We start from the raw sequence: 22,014 nt of genomic DNA, 5'->3' as shown, positions 1-22,014 counted from the left end.
CAAACATCAATACCTCCAAGTCATAAGTAAAGAAGAATGATAAGCATGAATACCAGTAACTCCTTTCTGCCATGGAAGGACTTCTATCCTTAGCAAGGGTGAAACCTATGCATTTTTGCACAACATGTTTTGCAAGCCAAAGATGCTGTTACTACGTAAAGCCACTTAAATGCTGATAGATTTTCATATTTCAGAAGTTTTTAAAATAGAATTATTCATGTTGTAGAAGAAAACTGGTTAGAATATTATGAACGCACAGGGATTTCTATAGAATAGTAAGATGTTGATATCTTTATTAGGAAGCACATTAACTTCAGGCACAGAAGAATCAGTTTTTAACTGGAATATTCTGGACTATGTTTTATTCATTAGTAGATTCTCATACTTTGATTGAGATCATGCAAGTCTCTTAAGCAGAAAGCTGGAAAGGTTTTCTCTGAATAAATTCATTTGGTTGGCAAGGATATGACCTGGGACAATATTCTTACCTTTTTCAAATCAGAAATGTTTGGAAGCTTAAAGTTCAGATTTTGGCGCAAAATCTTCAAAGAGTTTCATGCATGAAATACCACAACATTTACAAGAAGACAACAAAATATTTTAATTTAAATATGCCCCATACTATACAACTGTATAAAATATTGACTAAGCATTCATTTGAACATTAAAAAAAAAACAAAAAACCCAAACAAACAGAAAAAGCAAGCAGCACACTGTAGTAATGATAACAGAAGGTGGCACAGGCCAGGATGTACAACCAGAAACACAGGCAAGTTACTGTCTCACAACCTTTGTTTATAATTACCACCAGAAGGGGAAAACACACTGTAACCATCCCAAGACTTCCCTGGTTTCTAGTGCCCACCTTATTAGGCAGATGTCAGTGTACTAAAATGATGAAAACCATATTGGTATTTAACATTCTGTTCCTTTTAATTGAAAGGTAGCACTGCTTTCTTAGGATTGCTAGGAAACAGAACAGCAGCTACCTAGGTTTCTAATGCAAAACTAATGCTTCAATTGGTAATGATAGAAAGACGTAAAAAGGACAGAACAGGAATTATTCCAACAATTTCAAACTGAATGAAATGAAACACTACATCCAGCAGTAATTTGAGAAGCATGGAAAAATACCTTGGAAAAGCTTAAAGGCAGTTGTGGCAAACCTACGAAGTTTCTCTCAGTTTTACTTATTGTGTGTTAATAAGCAGTACACACATCCAGCTGATTGTTACACCTCAGTAATACAAAATAACCTCATACACTCCCATGTCCATAAAACACAGCTCCAGCAATATATGGTATTAGCTCTTCTTGACACTGTTAACACTGAGATAGTGCCGCTTGAGTTAGGTCCAAGACAGACACCAAATACCAGTGTTTCTTTCAGTTCACAGGGCATACCAATCAAAACAAGATCATAACTGCAAGTGTCACTAAAAGTTCAATACATTCCTGCTCTCTGTAGACACAGGATATCAATTTCTACTTTGCTTTGTATAATGATGGGCCTTCAATAACACCACTTCTACACTGCGCCACAGCTTGGAATGGCCTCATTATACATCTTACTTCTTAAAATATGTATTTTTTATTTAAAAAACAAGGTGTGAGCCTGGGAATTTAAAGTCAATGTTTGCTTCAAATGGCACAGAATGAGTTTCTTTGTATTAATTCCAGCTACAAACTCATTCTAAGACCAACTGTGGCAAAAGCAAATCAACAGAGAACCATGCTTTGATTTCTAAAAACACACTGAGAAGCTTCAGACACCCCCCTTCTAAAACTGTAAGTGATATTTTCCCACAGATATCAGTTACTGTCTCTTAAAAAAAATACTGCAACTGTTTCAAAGTGAGGATCTCCATTTTAAAAAACAAGTAATAAAATACAATTCTGTCATCTTTCTTCCTCTAAACTTGCACGTCATGAGCTGTTGTCTTTAAACACTGACATATAAAAAACCCTAAAGCTTCTCCCACATAAACCCATTACTTAAGTATGCATCACTACTTGGCATTAAGCATTTCTAAATACCAGCTTAATTTGGAAGCAAAGCTAGCAAAGTTTATATCTATGGACAAAGCCGGTAGAAAAAGATACAAGTGTGCAGCTTGTAGAACAGTTCACGTCAGGAATGAATGAGGAAAAGGCACTCCATCCCTCTTCGCTGTTCTACACACTGCGTACAATTTTTCAATCACTGTAAAACCTCTGCTCGTAACAATGCAGATTCACATACTGAGTTGAGTTCACATCTCCCCATTACCATTTTTTTCATTGAAAAATTAACATTTCTGTGAATAAGAAACATTAGCTTTATTTATACATTTGAGTACTTTTTTTTTTCCAAATGAGAAAGTCAAAGCTACCAAACAAATACTATTGAAGATATAAATTATCTGAACTTAAATAATTTAAAATCGACTTATTTAAACAACTTTCCTATTGCACATTTTTCCATTACTTTGCCAGATAAAACCCTATATAGTCATTCAAAAGGTTAAAATTTTAAAAGCACGAGTTACACAGCACCAAAATAAGGTGCCGAAAAAACTGTAAGCCTGCTGGAAAAATGAGTGCCAATAAAACCAAATATAAATATATATGTATATACACATCTAGTAGTAAGTCCAGGATGATGAGATAATAAATACTTTAAACAATTTCCCAGATTTCCAGAAACATGTCAGAAACTATAGAAAATAATGCAAAGTTACTTTAGGAGACCAAGAATACACATGCACAAAATCTATAATAAGAAAAAGTTTTATAATTCCCATACTTTAATCTTCAAAACCACCTCCGTTATCGCTATGTACTCCACACAATGACTAGCCTATTATCTTGAGGATTTACATCAGTCAGAACAAAGCAAGCTTCCCCCATTTGCTTTATAATGGAACAGCCTACAGTACCCCCAAAAAAGTAAACCTAGTTTGTCCTGTTATGTCTCAAAAGGTCATCTTCTGCCTATCTTTTGTTCCTAGTGATCTGGGAATGCACTCATGACATCCATCAACCTGCAGCATGAAAAATAAGGATGAAAATTCCTTTATATTTTTCTGAGCAAACATATTGGAATTCCTCCTACTATAACTGCTGCTGTTGCCACCAAACCTATGACCTGCTGTTTCCACAGTAAATGTTTCCCTTGCATATGTCTACTTGTAACCTTGGAAAAACAACAGCAGTTCAACTTAAATGGGTAGGAGTATAATCTGGCCTTCTTGTCTGAATAATTTTTGGTTTGGGTTTCTTTGTTTCTTCTTCCACATCATTTTCCTGGTCACTCTCACACACGTGGACGACAACACTAGGAGTAGTGTCAGTTGCAGCATGTAGTTCATACTTTTCTCCTGTAAGTTAAAATATTAGCAAACCTGGTTAAAAAGGATCTATTCTATAGAAAAAGTATAAAAGGAATTAATAAAAATAAAAGAATATGTAAAAATGTGCAAGTAATACACTGACAAAAGCCTAATTTCCACAACACTTCAGACTGTGCAGGCAGCTGCATTGCCAAGTCATGTTCACCACCCTCAAGTATTTAGGTTCTGTTTTCAAAGCAACATAGCTCAGCTGCTCACTTGAAAGCAAGTTTACATAAATCACCCTAGGCATTCAAGAAAGCATTCTGCATGAGCAGGCATAAATTTTCTTGGTGGGTTTTTGTCATTTTAAAGCATAAAACATTTTCTATACACTGTACCATATTCAGGAAGACTTTGTTTTCCTGAATGATGGCAAAACTACAGGACCTTCCTTCCCCCAAAATCCTTTTACTGTTAAGAAAGCTGGATGCAGTTCTTCCCACCTCAGAGGTGCTCTAAGACTGTTCTAGCATTCAGCAGAGCTAGACAGCAAGCTTCATACCTATATAATGTGAAACACAATACAATCAGTGTGTAGAAGTGCTATGACACAAATTTTATTAACCACTGATCTGAAATCTGTTTTTTCCATAACAAAGAATTCGTTTTAAATCTAACTAGGTGTTAAATAATTTAATCTTCCATTAGATCAGGGAAAGGGCAAACTATTTCTTTTTACCCCTTCTCTGGTCAGCTACCTTGAATTTTGTTTCTTGTTACTTTATACTCATTACCTCTCTGTGGAAAGAACAGTCTCCATTAAGACCATTACGGTTATCTGTACATCAGCTGCTCAAAAGAGCTAACACCCATGGCAAGCAGCACACACTAGTGTGTCAAGGCTCTAAAGTGGTCTCTGCTCTGTTTCCCCAAGAACTTTAGGAAAGGTAACTGGCACAAAGGGCAGTTCCATAGAAGAAAAGGCTTTTGCCTCCAGTTCTTCAGAAACACACAAGCCACTGGGATAAAGTAACCACTGCCTTGCTCCTTGGTACCAAGTCATTAACTCCATGTTCCAATGGACATCACAGTCAAGAGGCAGAGCTTTACAGGGCTCAACGTTTCACAATATAAATGAAAAATCTCATGGAAAAACAGGATCACAGATCTTCCAATGACCTTACTGCAGGGCATCTCCATAACAGAACTTTCAGGGGAAAAAAGGACCAGCTTTTACTGCTTAGTAAATGCTTATGTATTTATTTTAAGACTTGCAGGGTGGGGTTTTTTTGTACTGCTAAAACTTAAAAGAAATGCCTGTAGTAAAGAAAGCAGCACTCACGGGGCAAGCTCTGAACTTTCATAAAAATCAGTAAGCTGCAACATTATTTATTTATTCATTCCATGTGCTCCGTCAAAAAACTTTTATTCCAGTGAGCAGAGTCTTATGGGACTTCTCTTTCAAAAACTGATTTCAGGAAAACAAAATCTTTGAAAAAACATTCAGTATGTCAGCTGTAATCTTGACGGATGGTTTTAAAGACCTACATGCAGGCTCATCTGCTTAGTTTACATATTTCTGGATAAACAAATTATTTGTGGCAGCATTTTATACCTCCACTTCTAACTGTAGTATCTTTCCTATAAATTGTTCTTGCCGTTATAATTCACCCACCATTTAAAAGATGGTATTTATTAAAAACTGGCAATAATCTACCCCATTTTTTATGCCAGCATAAGCATAGATTTTTTGTCCCTCCACAAACTGCAAAGGGCTGAATTTTCACAGGTAAAAATAATTCCCCAGCGGTTTGTGAGATGCCCGTTACTTTCACTAGAATCTTTGGGTATCACCAGCGTACAGTCAACCATAAACTGCTACATAGAAAGCTGATGCATGAGGAATAAAAGTCCTGCCCTACCCTCTTCTCCATCCTTTACTACTGACATAATAAGACGCATTCCCCAAACTGGTAGGTAAACAGCTATATAAAAATACTACAGTAAAATGATTTAGACTATAGTTTTTATTCTCTTTGGTACTGCTACTAAATTTGGCCATTTTTTCTCTCCCCTAAACTTAATAGTACAGTTGCAAACAAGTTAAATCAGAGTTATAGAACTTGGGAAATATAATTTGCACCAATTCTCATTAAGAAGGTTGTCTTAACAGAGATCTAAAATGACATGAAGGAACGCAATCATTAATCACTGAAAAGTGGAACCATATTTAAAATAAAAACTTCAATTTAGTGAAATTTTACATCCATTTCTGAAAGCAGTACTTGGTTTAAAACACAAGTAGCAGGTAGAACTGTTTCTCCTATCTGTTGTGCTATCTATTTTTAATAAATAGACCTATAAACATGGTTAGATGAAATGACAAACAACTTAGGGAACAGCACTAGAAATAAGTGGCAAGTGTACATCCTTAATATCTCCTTTACTTTGGACAATGGGGGGGGGGGGGGGGAAGAGGAACCTGATATAAACTTTATTGCTTTCATAGGGTAAAGCTATCACAGAGTTTCCAATAAATGAATGAATTGCAGCAGATGATAATTAGAAGGAGCAAGGAGTGGCAGAAACTTCTCCCTCTTAACTCCAAAAGAAGATTGAGTTGATACTGATCATTTCCCCTCCTACACATACTATATCTCAGATGCAGAGGTAATTCTAGCACAGAGCCACCCAGCTGTTACTGGTTGATTGAGACAATCTGAAACAGGACTTTCCCATCCCTTCTAAACTTACACAACTACACAATTGCCTCTTCATTTTTAGGAAGCTGCTTCTTGAAAAGTCTGATTAACAAGCTAATATATTACTGAAACAACATTCATACTCTCTACAAGCCCCAAAACAGAGCACATTGTGGAGGTCTGGGCCTTCCAAGTGATCCTGGGGAATTACAGTGTGCACAAGAAACCACCATTTACTAACACTTTTTCTGATATCACGTATTTAATTGGTAGGTAGCAATTCATTTAAGAAGTTCTAGAAATTCAGAAAGTTTTAAAGGTGTTTTACTCAACCAAAATTCTAGTGTTTCTACTCCTCCTTACCTGGTCCTAACTTGGAGATGGCATATAAAAGGTCATAGTTAATAACTGGAGTAGCATCTTCTACTTGCTTCCAATCAACAGGTGGAGAGGCAGGAGGTGAAATCAAGAACTGTTTATCTGGATTTGGTGGTGCCAAATGTGAACTTCCAATGTGCAGAGTCTGAAAAAAGCATAAAAGCAAAAGCTGTTTCACTATTATCAATGAAACCATCATTCATGAGGAGTTTTAAGGTTTGGAGAGATGTTATGCTGTAACAGGCACTCAAGGTGGCAGCATGTAACTATACTATTGAAGAGAGCTATATGAAAGACCCAGTATACAAAATACAGACAAGCCACCACATTCATTAACTCTGATGAAACATGCAATGAAGTATGCACATCCGCATCTTCTCATTATGGAGCTTTACAAAAATTTCACCAGAAAATATCTGCCCTTAAAATACTGAAATAGGAGGAAGCTGGATATGGGCTTTAAGGCCTAATGACAAATGGTGTTGAAACTCATTACCACAAGTGAGAGTGGTGAGAATTCTAGAAGGTATATAAATAAACTGGCTCCTTCAGGACTGTCCCTAGGGACATCTGAAACAGACACACATAGATTAATTTTCCCATTAAATTTACGGAGGAAAATACACAGCAGCTACCAAAACGTACCCAGATTACCAGAACCTGAGAGTTTTGCATCTTTAGCAGTGGATGCTAGTCAGCTATGTTGCTGCACTGATGCTGATCTGCAAGTACAAATATGTGCTAAACAAACGATTTGCAGTAACAAGAGTAGGATCAACAGGCAGAATCCTGAATGTGCAGCTCTCTACACTTTGGATTCCCTCAGATACTACCTGAGCACACGTGTGTGTGTGTGTGTGTACTGTTGGCAGAGCACACTTGGCTTCCCCCACCCCACTAAACTCTATTCCTATTACTATCGTCTATTCCCTTTCCCCAAGGTTATCAAAACAATACAGGAGACAAATGCAAAACTATGCAACAGTGTCCAAATACTTGTAGGTTTGGAACAATCTGTGATTCTCTAATCAAATAAAAAAAATTAACAGTGTTTATTAGCATGATTGAAGACCTGTGGAAGCTTATCGTGAGTTATGCTTTAGTACCTTGTAAGGATAATCACAAAAACACTTACCTGAGCAAAATACAGTTTTATTTCCTTTCCAAGGAACTCTGTCTTGTGCAACTGGATCCTAGCATCTGCTGCAGATAAAGGGTTACTGAAATTTATTCGTACTCTTTTGAAGCTCTTAAAATACTGAAAGGTGGTATCTCTGTCATACGTTCTAAACAGCGACTCAAATTTGGCCTGAAAAGAAGGGAGCAGAGAAGAAAGTGAATAGACAAACTATACATTTTCTCTAAAAAAATACAGAAATAAATTGCAGTTACTAGTAGGGGCATACTACCACTCTTGAATATTGATGTATTTATAACAGCTTAGATTTAGTTTTTTTCTCTTTTATAATGAATTTTTCTAACCTATCATTGTTTCTCTACAGCAGCTTTTTTCTTCCTTATTAAAAAATAGATTATTATCATTAATGATGTGTTGGACGTCATAATCTGAGATAGCAACATACTAGAAACAGTAGTATTAGTAAGATATTGAAAACAAATGCTTGTCTTATAAAATTAATATCCAAAGGCCTTGAAAAAAGTCTGCCAAGCATGCCTTTGTCTATGTGTGCAACTTTCAAGGAAGCCAACACAACAGTTTTAATAGAGAAAAAAATAAAGCATATTGCAAGGTAAATTTAATTTTCTTCAGTGACTCAGCATGCATAATGAAGTTCATGAACATCTGGTTTAATAGCTGCTACTTTCATTTAGGAAAATGAACATATTACTGAACTCTAGTTTAATAGCCTCTTCTATTTCTGGAACCAAATTCTCAAAAGGCTCCCACTATGTTTAAAAAATAATAACAATCTTAAAGTACTAACTATACAGCTCCTGAAGGGTCTTTGACACACCTTCTGTTTTGACTGTGTGGTAAGAGTAGGAACTGGACCAAAACCTCCTATCTTCATAGATCTTCAGTTGAGTTACTTTGCTGTCCTTTTGGCATGAAAAGACTGAAGCACCTTTACCAACAGCTGGCTATCTCCATTTTGCACTTCAGGTTTGTGCTCCTAGGGCATCTATACAAACCCAACTTGCCTATATTTCATATCTTTTTTATGACAACTGCTTACACTCTTACTTCAGGACGCCGGACCAAAGGAGGAGGAGAAAGAAACAGGAGGTTCTGAAGCGGCCATGCTCTTGCCAAGTGAGCTTTCAGGCTCACACTGAGAACACAGTAACCAGTCACAAACCTTATTTCAACAATGGCATGAGATCAAGCATTCAGATTTCAGATACTTTCAAGTATCTTCTCTTCATAAAAGCTTACTAGAAGTTCAATACAAAGCCAAAATAAACAACTATGTAAAATCACATTGCTTCATTTTTTTTTACTGTTAGAATTTGACTTAGTAAGGAAAAAAGCAACAAAGATTACATAAGAAGGCAGCAATTACTCCAAAATTTCATTTTCCTTCCTGAAAAGCTCTGCTTCACAGACTCACCACAGCTGTACAGAACCACTATATTTCAAAGATATTTTAAAATATCAAGGCTGTCCTGCCCCTGTCTGCTGAGCCACACTTAAGCTTCTTCAAAATGAGCTCTAAAACAAGACCAGGACCCTCTGCACACATAGCTTGTATTTGTTAACCTCCTCTACTCCAGAAAGAGCTGGATGCAACCACGAGAAGTAAGTCAAACCCACGCTAATTGCATTTTGAAGTTCACATTCAACATTTAAATTCAGGGAGTACCTGCAAGATTTGTGCAATATATATAGTTTTTAAAATATGTGTGATTATAGAGGTCATAAATGTCATTCTATCAACACAACACTAAGCAAAATGTTATTTTTGTCCTTAAGGTATCTTAGCAGTCAACATTCCGCTGTACCAGGACTGGATTACTCTACATTATATTAAGTCTAATCAGTTAAATATAAATCCAAAAGGACTTCTTATAGTGTTAACATTATGCTCTTAACTACATTGCCAGCCAAAAAAACCCATGAAAAGTGTAAATTGTACTAAAAGTTATGTGACTCTTACTACCAAAACTACTATTTAAACGCTTGCTGAAAACACATATGCAAGAGAAGAATACACTATACAGATAGTCAAGACAGGCTGGAGGTAAACTTCTGATCGTTTGCAAAAACACATAGCTTAAGATCTAATAATTTCCAGAATAGTCATTTATATCAGAGCATATTGTTGCAGACTTGTATGACCCAAGACCCTTACATCAAACTGAAGTTTTCTTACAAGTCAAAAAGCTATCAAGGCATCTATATTTTAAACAGTGTGAATCAGCACCTATATACTTCAGTATTCCAATAGTTTGCAAAAATAAAACACAAAAGATAAAGCATACCCTTGTTTCTGCTTGATTGAAGACATCGCTATCTGCCACACAGGCAATCAGAGAACTAAAACTGTAGTTAAAATTTCTAAAATGCATTTTGTGCTTTGCCAAAGCGATGCTTGCTGTTCCACAGAAACCAATGACTTTTAAGGAAGCCGTTGGTCCTGCAGGCAGCGTTTATAAGGGAAACAAGTCCAGCCCCTTAAAAAAAAAAAAAAAAAAAAAAAAAAAAGGGAAGGCTTCAGAGCATCCTGTATGTGACAGCGAATTCCTGAACAAAGTCCTGCATGCTTTAAGGCAGTCAGGAACAAAATGTAAGCTGGGACTGGAAAGAGGTGACGTCAGCACATTAGTCAGCTTCCCTATGCTAATTACCAGTGCTCGGGAGGATGGAAAAAACAGCTGAGGTTTGCACAGCAGCTGCTTTATCAAGCCTCTTGCAGCATAGTTTCCACTGGTAGTAATTCCATTCAGTGCTCAGACAACATGCTCTTCACTGGAATGGGACAAACCATCTTAAGATGGAAAATGTTACTGCTAAAGGACCAAAGTCTAGAGTAATAGGCTGTAATTAGCCAGGAGGGAAATTTCAAGACTTTGGAACGGAAAACAAATCCCTCAGGTCAATAGCTTTTGGTAATTTTGTGGAAAAAATACACAGACTGAAATGTAGAGATTAGGAGGAATTGATTTTGGAAAATACTTTTTCCCCCCATTACAGTGAGAATTCATTTTGAAGATTTCTTCAAAGCAACTATGTGAACTAATTACCATTCTCACTTTATTAAAAACTCATTCTGTGCCTCAAACTGTTGAGGTGTTTTGTTTGGGGATGGTTTGGGGTTGGGTTGGTTTTTTCCCCCTTTTTTATTTAATAACAGGAGCTTCATCAGAATTCTGCTGGCAGAGTTTTAAGAGGCAACCTGAACTACTGACAGCAGTGATGAGGTATGAAGCCTACATTTCTGACATTTTATGGTTTATTTGTATCCCAGTTACACAACATTTCCCAAAAAGTAGCACAGGAACAGGTTTTTTGGGTGCTGGGTTTTGGTTTTGCTTTTGTGGGGATTTTTGTTTCTTTGTTTTTGTGGTTTGCTTTTAAATCAAGAACCATTTAAAAAAAATCATTAACACTTAAAGTAATTCATTAAGTTTAAACAGAAGCTTTTGCAAGCTATTTGGAACTCTCCTATGCAACATCCAATCAAAATTTACAATTAAGTCAAAATCCTAAGTGTAGTTCATTTTACTATAACATAGGGCTACAACAGAAGCATCAAGTTTTATGAAATACTACAAACAAGAGGCAGCCATAAGATTACAAATCTTATTTCATAAATATTTCATCAGGTATAACTATTCACATGAATAGCCTTCCCTATTTACATGGGCTCTACTTACTTGCTTAAGTTAAGGACGTTTACTGTTCCACAGGCTAAAATCCCCATTTAGTAGTCAAAATCTCTGCTATTGTAAAGTTACCTTAGCATGAAAGACTACTCAAGACCAACTTCCTAGCACCATTTTTCAGAAGCCCTCACTTAAGCATAAGCTCAGCTCAGTCAAACAGAAGGTGCTCTCTGAAGGACAACTCAACAACAAGTATAGATGCTGTCAGTGAGATTAAAATAAACTCTGAAAAAAAGAAAGAGATTACAAGCCTCCAGTACTCCAGGAGCACCTAACATACTGGGTACCTGACAAAGATAGGAAGAAACAGCAGCTCCTTTCCTCTCCCCAAGCTCACAGGAACACTGTCCAGATCTGGACTGGGCACACATACAGTGAGAACAGGTCTGAGTTCCCAAGCCCATGACCTGTACCCAGAAACACAGATACTTAAGAAGAGGATTCATAAACATCCATCACGTCAAATCACCTGAGCTCACACTGAAAATCACGCCGAGTATGTCTCGAATCCTGCCCTTGCCCTGGAATTAGGTTTGTTGAGTATCTTAAAGACTTCAGAAGTGGAAGCACTAAGCATGACTCCATAGACCAGCGGTCAGGATGCTCATCTGGAAAATATGGCCGTGAATCACCTGAGCGTAAAACAAAAACAAGCTTTCCACATACTAGATGAATGTCATAGCTACTGATAAGAAAGTAAAGAAGGTTCCCCCCTTAACCTACTACTGAGTCAGTCATTTGGCACACTCTGAGGCTACAGAGGTGACTGCAGCATCTCTGTGGGTGACAGGTGGAAAGAATACCTCTTTTGTAGAGCATCATTTGGCCTACACAGGAGGCAGTTTGAGCTGCTCAACAGAACGAAGCTTTCGGCAGCCTAGCTGCAGACCTTTATACAGCTAAGTGTGTCAAAGCTTCCTAGCAGTCCAGTGATTGTATAAGTCTTCAAAAGCCTTATTTTGGACTTCACAGTTGAAAGTAGGACAGGTAGATCCTAGGCACTTGTAACTCTTTAACTCTAGACTTACATTTTTATGCCCAGATCCCATGAAGAGTAAGACATTAAAAATACCTCTGATTGCTATCCTCAAGGCCACCAACACATTACTGAGACTCAAGGAAAATGACCTTTCAAGGCTTACTACAGCCATCTTTCAAATATAACTTTATTACTGAAAACAGGACAACAGCCTGCTGTATTACTGTTAGCTGTAAACAAACCATTTTTGAGAACATTTAACACCTCACAAAACAGGTTTTTCACGGTGTTCTCCAGATTTAAAATATACATTGGGTTTTCTACTGATACACAGTAGCTTTTTACTTTGCCCATTTAAAAAGACCAAGAAAAGAAACTAGTTCTACTCTGTTTCATTTTATCATTATCAACATTATTTTTTTGGTAAGGTGCCGTCACCAATAACTCTTAAAAGAAACAGGGGGCGGGGAGGTTGCATACTAAAAATCCATTTGCAACACAGAATAAACCAGGAACTAGGTGGGGGTGGGTTTTTTGGGTTTGGTTTTTTTTTTTTGGTGGGGAGTTTACAAAATTCATGTTGAAGTGGTCTAATATCCTTACTGATATGCTTGATTAGAAAAAAACCCGCAGTCTACAGTGTCTTGATTACTGGATTAAATAAACTACCTTGAATTATTAAAAAACAAACATAAGGACATACTTTCTCAAAATAAAATAAAAAAAATATCACTACCCCTGCTTCATTTATTGAAGTGCTATTTCGGGTAGCAGCATTATGTTGAGGGCCCTGAGATCTACTGTAGAAATCAAGAATCAAAGTTACAAAACCACCATTACAAAATCCTGAACAGTGTTGCAATGTTTCTTCTGGCATGTTCAGGTCCTGTAACATTTGCTAACCACATGCTAACGAACTGTCTGGAACAAGAACATGGCAAGACTATCAGAACTTCTAGATTAGACATTCTGATACTATCAGAGTGCAGTTTTTCATCCCAGAGACTGCTGCTTTCTGTCTTCTCTTTGAGACTCCCTAGTGACCTACACAAAGAGAACAAGGGCATGGAGACCACCTGCGTAGATATTTGCTGTCATCTAGACACCAAATAATGTCTGATATTAAAGAACACAAACTTCATCAGTGCAACAGAATGCTGCTGTACTTTGGGCAACAAGAATCAGGGAAAGCAAATGGGTAAGAATAGTATGACGTGGGTCAGCCCTGCTTCCTCAGGTTTCACCTTTCCCTTGAAAGGTACAGACTCTGGAGCTCAAGTTTTAAAAGCTGAGTTTTAAAAATTGCAGACAAGATGCTCAATGAAGACCTAAATTACTCCGTAACATCAATAGCACCTGACAGATTCTCCACTAGTAAGACTTCCCAGGCAGAGAAATTTAACACAGACCATTTTTTGATTACTTTTGGGGGTGAAAGGAGAAACAAGGAGTCAAATAAGCGTATGGAAGAGGGGGAATACAAAACGATCGAATGCCATAAATAGTTCTATATTTTAATCTCCACATGCAGTAAAATAGGTAAGGCACAGAAAAGGAGGAAATTAAATGAGACCACAGAAGGAGAAAAAAGGCAACTCACAAAAATTACTTTCATTGCTGATAACTACATTAGCAAAGCTGACAATCTGAGGAAGCAAATTAACATGGATGTAAGCATGTTGGCAATTCTGTAAGCTAATAAAATGGTTGCCTACAAGCTATACATTAGAAAAATACAGTCCATTCTTCTCTCATATCCCTGGCAGACTTTTACAATTGCCCTTGGAGGGTGCTCTTTATGTAATCCCTGTACTCCCGCTATATATTCTTGCTGACCTTTTGCTATCAACATATAGTTTCTATTCCTGTTTTCATGTTAATTATCTTGCCTTAGCCCTTACAACAGGGACAAACATCTTGAAGTCAGCTAGAATGAATAATCATACTTACTAGTTTCATCTTCCTAGCGGTTGGAAGAGGGAAGGGCAGACAGTATGGTATAAAGAGCTCGCAGAACTATCCATGCATGCCTAGGGCTCAGTAAGCTCTGCTCTGTGTACACTAGCACACACTTGAATTCAGGCAACCTTCTAGTCTGCACTGCTCTGTTGGTACAGGGTGCTATGTGTCTGCTTGTTTTAGCTTGCACACTAAAAGAGAGAATGGGAAAAGCTAATAAATGTTCCTTTTAGAACTTAACACTCATCTAGAGCATGGCTTCAGTGTGCATCCAGGTAAAACCAAAAAATCCCCAGAACTCAGACCCACTGAAAAAGTAAGGAAGTTTAACATACGAACGTCTAAGGAGCACATGTCCTTGACAGTGTATTTTTCCCTACTGCCTTTAACTAACACTGCCATCAGGAAACAGTAACTTTCTCCATCATTGGAAAACCTTCTTTTCCCTGCCCTTGGGATCCAAAACATGAGTTGTTTTCATGTGGAGGTTTGTGTTGTGGGGTTTGCTTTGTTTTGAAACTTACCTGATGAGCGAGAGAAGTCACATCAATGCCGGCTGGCTCAATCAAAGAGCCAGGAGCAAGAGCAGCGAGTTAAGTCACTTGCCTTAAAATGTCTGCACAGTTCATTTGTGGCTGGTAAAATGAGACTAAGAATCAACATCCCTGCCATCCACCTCCACCCCCCAAAAAAAAAAAAACCCAAAACAAAGACAACCTGGACATGATTCCTTTTTGCAAGTCTAACAGGATCTGTTAGGAAGTAAAATTCACAGCAGACCAATCACACTTTAGTATGCTTTTCTCCTAAAAATCCTTACAATCGCATAAGCACTGGGAGACTGGCAACCTTCATGTCTAATCCAGAACACTGGAATGGCTATACACCTACTCATGCAGTCAGGCAGTAACACACAGCCCCTAACTTAGCAGTACAAATTCTTCTCATGCCAGTCAAAACCAGATCAAAAACAGGCAGAAGAAGGGAGTCAGAATTATCATACAACTGAAAGCATTAATGGACAGTTTCTTCTGATTTGTGATAATGAAAAACAAAGTTTTTCAAACTTGTGTACTCATTGATTATATAATCTATACATTCATCAGATCATCAGAAAGATACTACTAACTCAATGTATATATTTATTTCACTTGTACCTCAGCAGAGAAATTATCTGCAGCAAAACACCTTTTTAACAAGCAAAAAGAGTCTTCAGTATTACAGAATAAACTGCACAAATAATATTTGCAAATTTATTTACAGTAAAGAAATCACAGAGCACAGCACTATAAGTACACAAACTGGTTTTACAAATTACACAGTGCTACGTGCAGCGTATTAAGTCAAGGTAACACCCACACAATGACAAAATGGAAAAAGGGGCATGAAGCATGGAGTTAAGACTGTCATCACCAGCTCCTCTCATTAACTTTGTTTATAATGTGGAACAGCAAACACATGACCATTCACTATTTCATATGCTTACAAGTATTTTAGTCACTGAATTTCCAGTCATAAAAATAGAGACAAAAATTTGTGCAGTTCTAACAAAATTTAAGCATCTGATTCCATGTAATAGGACACACAAAAGAAAAACCTATCTATCTGTACTACATCATCATGCCGAGTACTATATAGGAGCACTATTTGAAAAAAGTATTCAATGGCTATAAACCTTTGAACTGTTGGATGTTATTTTCAGATGTAAAAAGAAATGTTTCAAAACTGAAGCTCAAATATTTGTCAACAATATTTATCAAAACATTAGTCCTGCACTATTATCACTAGCATATTTTGTATATTAGTGTAGATACTTATTGCAGATAGACATGGCTAGACTCAGTTTATGCTAAAAATTGAAGACCACAGTCCTGGTGTGCAGTTGCCACCTCCATTTTTAAAGTTTTAGCTGTTCCAGGAAAATCTTTTCCTCTTCCAAACAGAAAACAGAGCAGAGAAATGAGTGACCATCTTCTAAGAAGTCAGGGAAAAAAATGTAAAAGCAAAGCAGAAAAGCTATGAAGATTGTGCATCTTTACTAAGATAATACACATCTTAGTCATCTTAAGATGCAAGACTCAAATACCTTTATATACCTAAAATTACAGAATAAATGCCAATCAAAACAAGTTTTTCCAAAAAACTCTACCCATTTCTCCTGTATTTATTTCTATTTAAATTCATTAACTGATTCACTTTAATTACAAAATTATCTACAGGCAATATATTTACAATAGAAAGAATATATCATAAAAAACAAAGTCTTTTTGCAGTATTTGGGTAGAGGGACTGAAAAAGGGAAGGAGAAAGTTCCTGCAAGGTCAGTCATAAACATTCCTCCACCCCCATCACAGAGAGAGAATTTGGTTTCAAATGATCAAAACAACCTTCAAGAAGATGCTTCTTAGAAGTATACAAAAATACCTAAAAAAGACTGTCCAGCAATACTGTAGTTCAATCCATTACAAGATTATAATCTTTAACCAAGACAAATGTAAATAAGATCATTCCCATGGCCGGATACAGTTGCAGTGTTGATTATCTATTTCTATTTAAGGCAGAAAGGAGAAAGAAAAGGCAACAGGGACAATAGTACAGTGTATACACTAACTCATCATGGAAGCAGTGCACATGCAACACTAGAAAAGGCTAACTATGGAAAGGGAAGGGCAGGAAATCCTTAAACAACTCTTCTAACTTAAACTCGTTGAAGGCTTCTATAAATATAGGTGTCTATATAAATCCTTTCCTCCGAGTGGAGATTAAAAAAGGGGAAAGAGGAAAATTCTCCAAAGATCATCTATATTTATTATGAACTAAAAAAGAACAAGGGCTTTTAAACCAAAATGTGTTAATAGGCCATTTTTGCATACTATAGAAAAAGCATCTGTAAACTACTTACAGCAGAACTGAAGGAAGTTATTTGTTTAAAAAATGTTCCCACACCCCCCAAGATATAAAGTAATGTCTCATAAGCACTGTGTAACTATGAAATAAAGGAAGCATGAGGTATTCTTCCTACCACTATAACTAGGAAAAATCAGCAGCAGCCTGACCTTTTCAAGGTTATTTATTTGAATGCCAGCGTGGGGAAAAAAAAAAAACCCACCACCTAGACAGTAATTAACAGATAGACTTGTATGATGAAACAATTTAAGAAAGAAGGGACATGCTACACACATCAGCTACTAAAACAAAAACAGCCCTTCCGACAGTTATTTCTTTAGTGAGGGGCCACCTTCTGAAGATGAAGAACACTTTGTTTTGTAAAGAGGGAACAGCTGTAAAGTTATTTATAAGTTAGATTCAGCAGAGGGAGAGGTCCAGGGGATAGGGCACATGCTTAGAGTTGGATTCATGCATTCTTTAAGCACGTCATACATATTCTGACACTTACCACAGCTGGAGCATTGCACTCCAATGCTGCCTCTGCACACTGCCCATGCATTAGGGTGAACTAAGGGGCACTAAAGAAATGTTGCTGCTGGACTTGTACACTGGCATCTAAAAGATACCATGTTTCAAGACTGAAAAGGGACCAGATTTCAGAGAAATGGGCCTTTTAAGTGTTGACAGTGACATAACTAGAACTATCTTCAGCAGCCAAAGCAAGAAGTGATGAGGAATGGAAGTTCTTGCATAAAGACAAACACATCACGACAGTTTACAAAAGAGGATGTTAAGTGAAAGACACAGAAACCAAGTTCTGTAAATCTCTCTCATGGTCAGAAGGAAAAAGACCCCAGAAAGTGATCCAGCAGTACATCACATCCAGTCCCAAAACTGATACTATTTTATTCAAACCCTATCAAATCGAAGCCAGTGTGGTCACAGCTCCCCAATACCCAGATGTTCCAGTAGCAAGCACGCACTTTCAAAATGTCTGCCTTCCACCCTGGAGCTAGAAGCAGGATATACAACACAAATCAAAAACACTAACAGAACACCGAACCTAGATTTGATTTATGAAATAAAAAACCCAAGCCACTAAACTATGATCTGTTTCGATATATTCATATACAAGTACAGAGATGAAGACATGATAGATTTTACAAAATGGGAGTTTTTTAAAACTAAACTTTGAGATGACTGGGTAAGGTTATGATCCAGATTCATATATTAAAGACTGTCTTCTAAATATACATATATATTATAATATGTCAGAGTAAAAGCTTGATGTCAGCATCCTAGTCTCTTAAATCACTTGAGAAAAAAAAAATACTTTGCTTTCTGGCTATGAGAGACACACTGATCATCACAGCAGGATTAAAAGGCAGGTGGCATTTTTGGTTCAATATGCTTCCATATCCATTGAAACTTTTCTGAAAAGACAAAGTAAAGATATTTTTATCTCACTTTGTACATTCTAGATAATGAAGGAGATAATGATAAAAGGTCAGTACAGAGGAAAAAAGCAGAAGGAATGAATCTATGTCAGCTTATCTTTATTCCCTACTCAACATCTAAATCAAGAGTTACCATTATAAAGCATGAATCATTGCATATCAAAGCTTCAGATAAACCAGTTTAAGATGGCCAACTATTTTTTCATTGAGCAGCCAAGGTTTTGTTTTCAAATCTTTTCTGAAACAGTCAGCATTTTAGTGGTTTCCAGACCTATGACCAAGGATCTCTGATGGGTATTTTGGATCAGCTGGTTAGACAAGGACTTCCAAAGTTTTGTAGTGCCAGAAAACTCTGAAGCCAGCCATCATTTCTACTGATGATTTTGGAGGCTGCTAGGAGCATTCCACCAACCCGTGTTTTGGTATGACTCTACTCCTCAATTCCACAGAGTGAACTGCCATATGACATGTCTAGAATACGTTAAGCAAAAATTTCAAAACAAGTTAAGTGACAACTGATGGTGGAAACCAAAACCCAGCCATTCCTATCTGACGGCACTCAAATAGAATCAGAGCTTTTGAGCTGCAAAGAATCTTCCATGATCACATTTGAGAATCAAATCAGTTCACCATGGCTAGTTAAACAAAACAGTAATAAACAGGGAAGCATACAGCTGTATTCACTCCTCAGTTCCACGTTTATTTTCCTATTGGAAGGCCTTGCAATTCTGCAGTCGTAGTTTCTCCAGAACAGATGCAGGCTCCTCAAGGCTAATGAAAGTAAAAAAAGGCAGCCTGGCCCATCACTGCAATAAACACTTTATTTATTCCCTCAACATAACAGCAAGGTGCTACCTTTATTCAAACCAGTGGTCTTGGTGGTTCTTCCTCACAGAAGCGGTTTCTCAATATTACTCTGGTAGACTTTTTAGAATTTGGGTATAGTCTTACACCCAAAGATAATACACAGGAGTTATCCTGTGGACTACTCCCCCTCACAGATGGAGTACAGCTGATTCAAAACCTTCAAGAGCTATTATTACTCTTTGATGATATTTGCTGAAGTAGCATAACATCTTGTCTACAGTCCCATAACTTCATAGCAACTTTGAAGCACTTTCCTTTTGGAAAAAAAAAAAAAAGACAGAGAATGGTTTGGAGCAATCAGTCTTTCCTCATAGGATCTCCAAAACGTGTGAGAGAATTTTGTTTACCGTTTAATCAGTACTTCTTGAAAGTTTCAACTTTATTTCTTCTCCCTTCACTTAATTTCATCTATTTAAGACATGTGAATTGCAACCTGGGCTTGCTCCAATGAATGCCAGTTAACTTACTAATTTTCCTGATCTTAATTCAACAGCATTTCACATGACACAAGAAAAAAACTTTCAGAATATTACCTGCATCTATTGCTATTATTTCAAAAGGAGAATAAAGAAGAAATCCTACTCAGATTAGTTCTCTACGCAATTACAAACATTTATTTGAAGGCTGAAACTACAGACTGTACCCTGAAGCTGTGTGTCCTTTCAGCAGAAAGCCATAATGCCATGGGATCCAGAGTTTTTAACCACAGAAGTATGCATCACCTATGGACATCACTAAGGTTTCTATGAAGCCAAGCAATGAATTCAGCCATTTCTCTGCAGACAGAAGCTATCCACTCCACAATTACTCCACCAAGGGATTAAAAAAAAAAAACAACAAAACAAACCCCCCCCACACACACACACCAAAAACAAAAAAAGATTCAAAACAAAAACAAGAAAAAGATTCAAATAACCCACTGATTATTTTTTTTAAACACAGATTTCAAAAGCACTGCCAAGAAGGAAAGTAGCTGTTTACTGAATAGACCCTTACAAGATTTTTTAATAGAAGCTTAAAATACATGAACTGTTGTCAAGTTTGCATTATGTAGCCTACATATGTTCAAACAGAATATAGAGCTGTGCTCTATCACAGAAGGACTATTTACAGATTCAGTGTGTGACAGATTTCCAGCCAACCATCTGAAAAATAAATACCTACAGTGTGCTTATTCCTTCCTTGGAAAAATCCATGACTTACACTTCCATTTCCAAGCATTAAACACTAAATTCCTGTTCACTGACTGGTAACATAAAAGTGGTAGTTTGGAAATTCCACTACAGAATATTTGAGTAACCAACTGAGACTCACTTAGAAGACTTTTTAATATGGCAAATCAAAATTTAAAGTCTTTTTTTGACATGTTTCCACTCCTGCAACAAATTTACTCAAATGATCCATAGTAAATTGATTACAATTCTGCCCTCATTAAAATATTCTGGAAGGAAATAAACATTTTCACCCAGTATATTTACTGGCAGGTATTTTTCTATTCATATTTAAACACCATTCCCCCTGGAAAAACAACTTGTGAGTGCTAAAAACTAGCATACAAAAGTTTGCAAAATTGCGGTGACTAAATAGAACAGTGAACTATTGGGGAAAAAGTATTTTAGGATTTTATATGCTGAGAGCATTTTAGATAAGATAAACAACTTCTGTTTAATTAAGTTTGTTTCATTGAGAAAAACATTTTTAGTAAGAGGCAAAACCAAAACAAGTAAATAAGAGCTGCATAGCATTCCATCAGTCCATACGGACAGATTACAAAAACAGAGGCTATTCAAATACTCTAACACTTGTGCAATCCAGCATCTTAAACTGATAATAAACCTCCTGAGGAAAGAACAGTACCCTCTACAGAAAAGTCTCCAAGAAACCTACCTACTTTGTTCAAAAGGTGACATTTTGGAACAAAGGTGATAACCCAAACTCAGCAACCATGATGCTCAGTGATCACAATTCACATCATGCCACCTGAAAGCCTGATGAGCACTAGAACTCCTTCCCATTCACTTATGCCTCAAAGCCAGAATCCTACATTTGGGAGCTACAAACCATTCAGTCCAGAATAGCTGGTGTCTCTTTGGAAAACACAAGAACAGAGCAAAGAATATTTATGACTGCTGCATACCTAAGAATGTGTTAGAAAGCCTATAAAGTTTATTCTCACCTGGAAAGCAGAAAACAGTCATGAGCAAATAGCATCTTAAAAGGAAATTCTGAAGACCATGCCACATTCGCTCAGAGGATTATCAAGAGCCTATAACCCTATATTCAGACATCATTCAGGGATAATCTCCTCAAGACATTACTTAATCCTTTAAAGCATGATCTGGAAAAAAAAAGAAAAAAAAAAAAGGCATTGTGTTTTACTTTGAAAGAGCTCCTTCATACAAGTATAAATCCACAGAAGAAAAATGTCCCTTAAAGTGATAGCAAAGTTTTCTCAAAGTCATCAGAAAACAGCAAGAAATGGACCGTCTTGAGCCTCTTATCAATTTTCAATCAAGTATGATACTGGGATAAAGGGTTACAGGATAGCATTTGTGATAAAGAGTTGCATAAAAATATCAGATACTGGGCAGAGTAGGAAGACCAAAGAAGCAGCATGCAGA

At 36.9% G+C, this 22,014-nt stretch overlaps 1 protein-coding gene and 1 long non-coding RNA gene across 4 annotated transcripts in view; both read right to left on the bottom strand.

The window, feature by feature from the left end:
* Positions 1-576: 576 nt before the first annotated feature.
* Positions 577-22,014, bottom strand: part of RCAN1 (regulator of calcineurin 1) — a 42,647-nt gene continuing 21,209 nt past the window's right edge. Inside the window, exons 2-5 of one of the 3 annotated variants that reach the window (XM_055802466.1) lie at positions 9,839-10,030; positions 7,530-7,703; positions 6,380-6,539; positions 577-3,359 (exon numbers count right to left, since the gene is read on the bottom strand). In XM_055802466.1, coding sequence (XP_055658441.1) covers positions 3,196-3,359; positions 6,380-6,539; positions 7,530-7,703; positions 9,839-9,925 — 585 coding nt within the window. In that variant the 5' untranslated portion in view covers positions 9,926-10,030 and the 3' untranslated portion in view covers positions 577-3,195. Of the gene's footprint in view, positions 3,360-6,379; positions 6,540-7,529; positions 7,704-8,370; positions 9,802-9,838; positions 10,031-22,014 lie in introns of those variants that run through there. The other 2 variants (XM_013298940.3, XM_055802465.1) reach the window with 2 other exon arrangements.
* Positions 15,420-21,723, bottom strand: LOC129784320 (uncharacterized). The gene is made up of 2 exons (XR_008746898.1): positions 21,570-21,723; positions 15,420-18,502 (listed from the first exon to the last, which is right to left on the bottom strand). It is a non-coding gene; the product is annotated as an uncharacterized LOC129784320 (long non-coding RNA).

Source organism: Falco peregrinus, chromosome 4, assembly GCF_023634155.1.
Source record: "Falco peregrinus isolate bFalPer1 chromosome 4, bFalPer1.pri, whole genome shotgun sequence".
Lineage (NCBI taxonomy): Eukaryota > Metazoa > Chordata > Aves > Falconiformes > Falconidae > Falco > Falco peregrinus.
Note: the sequence above shows the minus strand (reverse complement) of the source record. Positions and strands in the feature narration are given on the sequence as shown.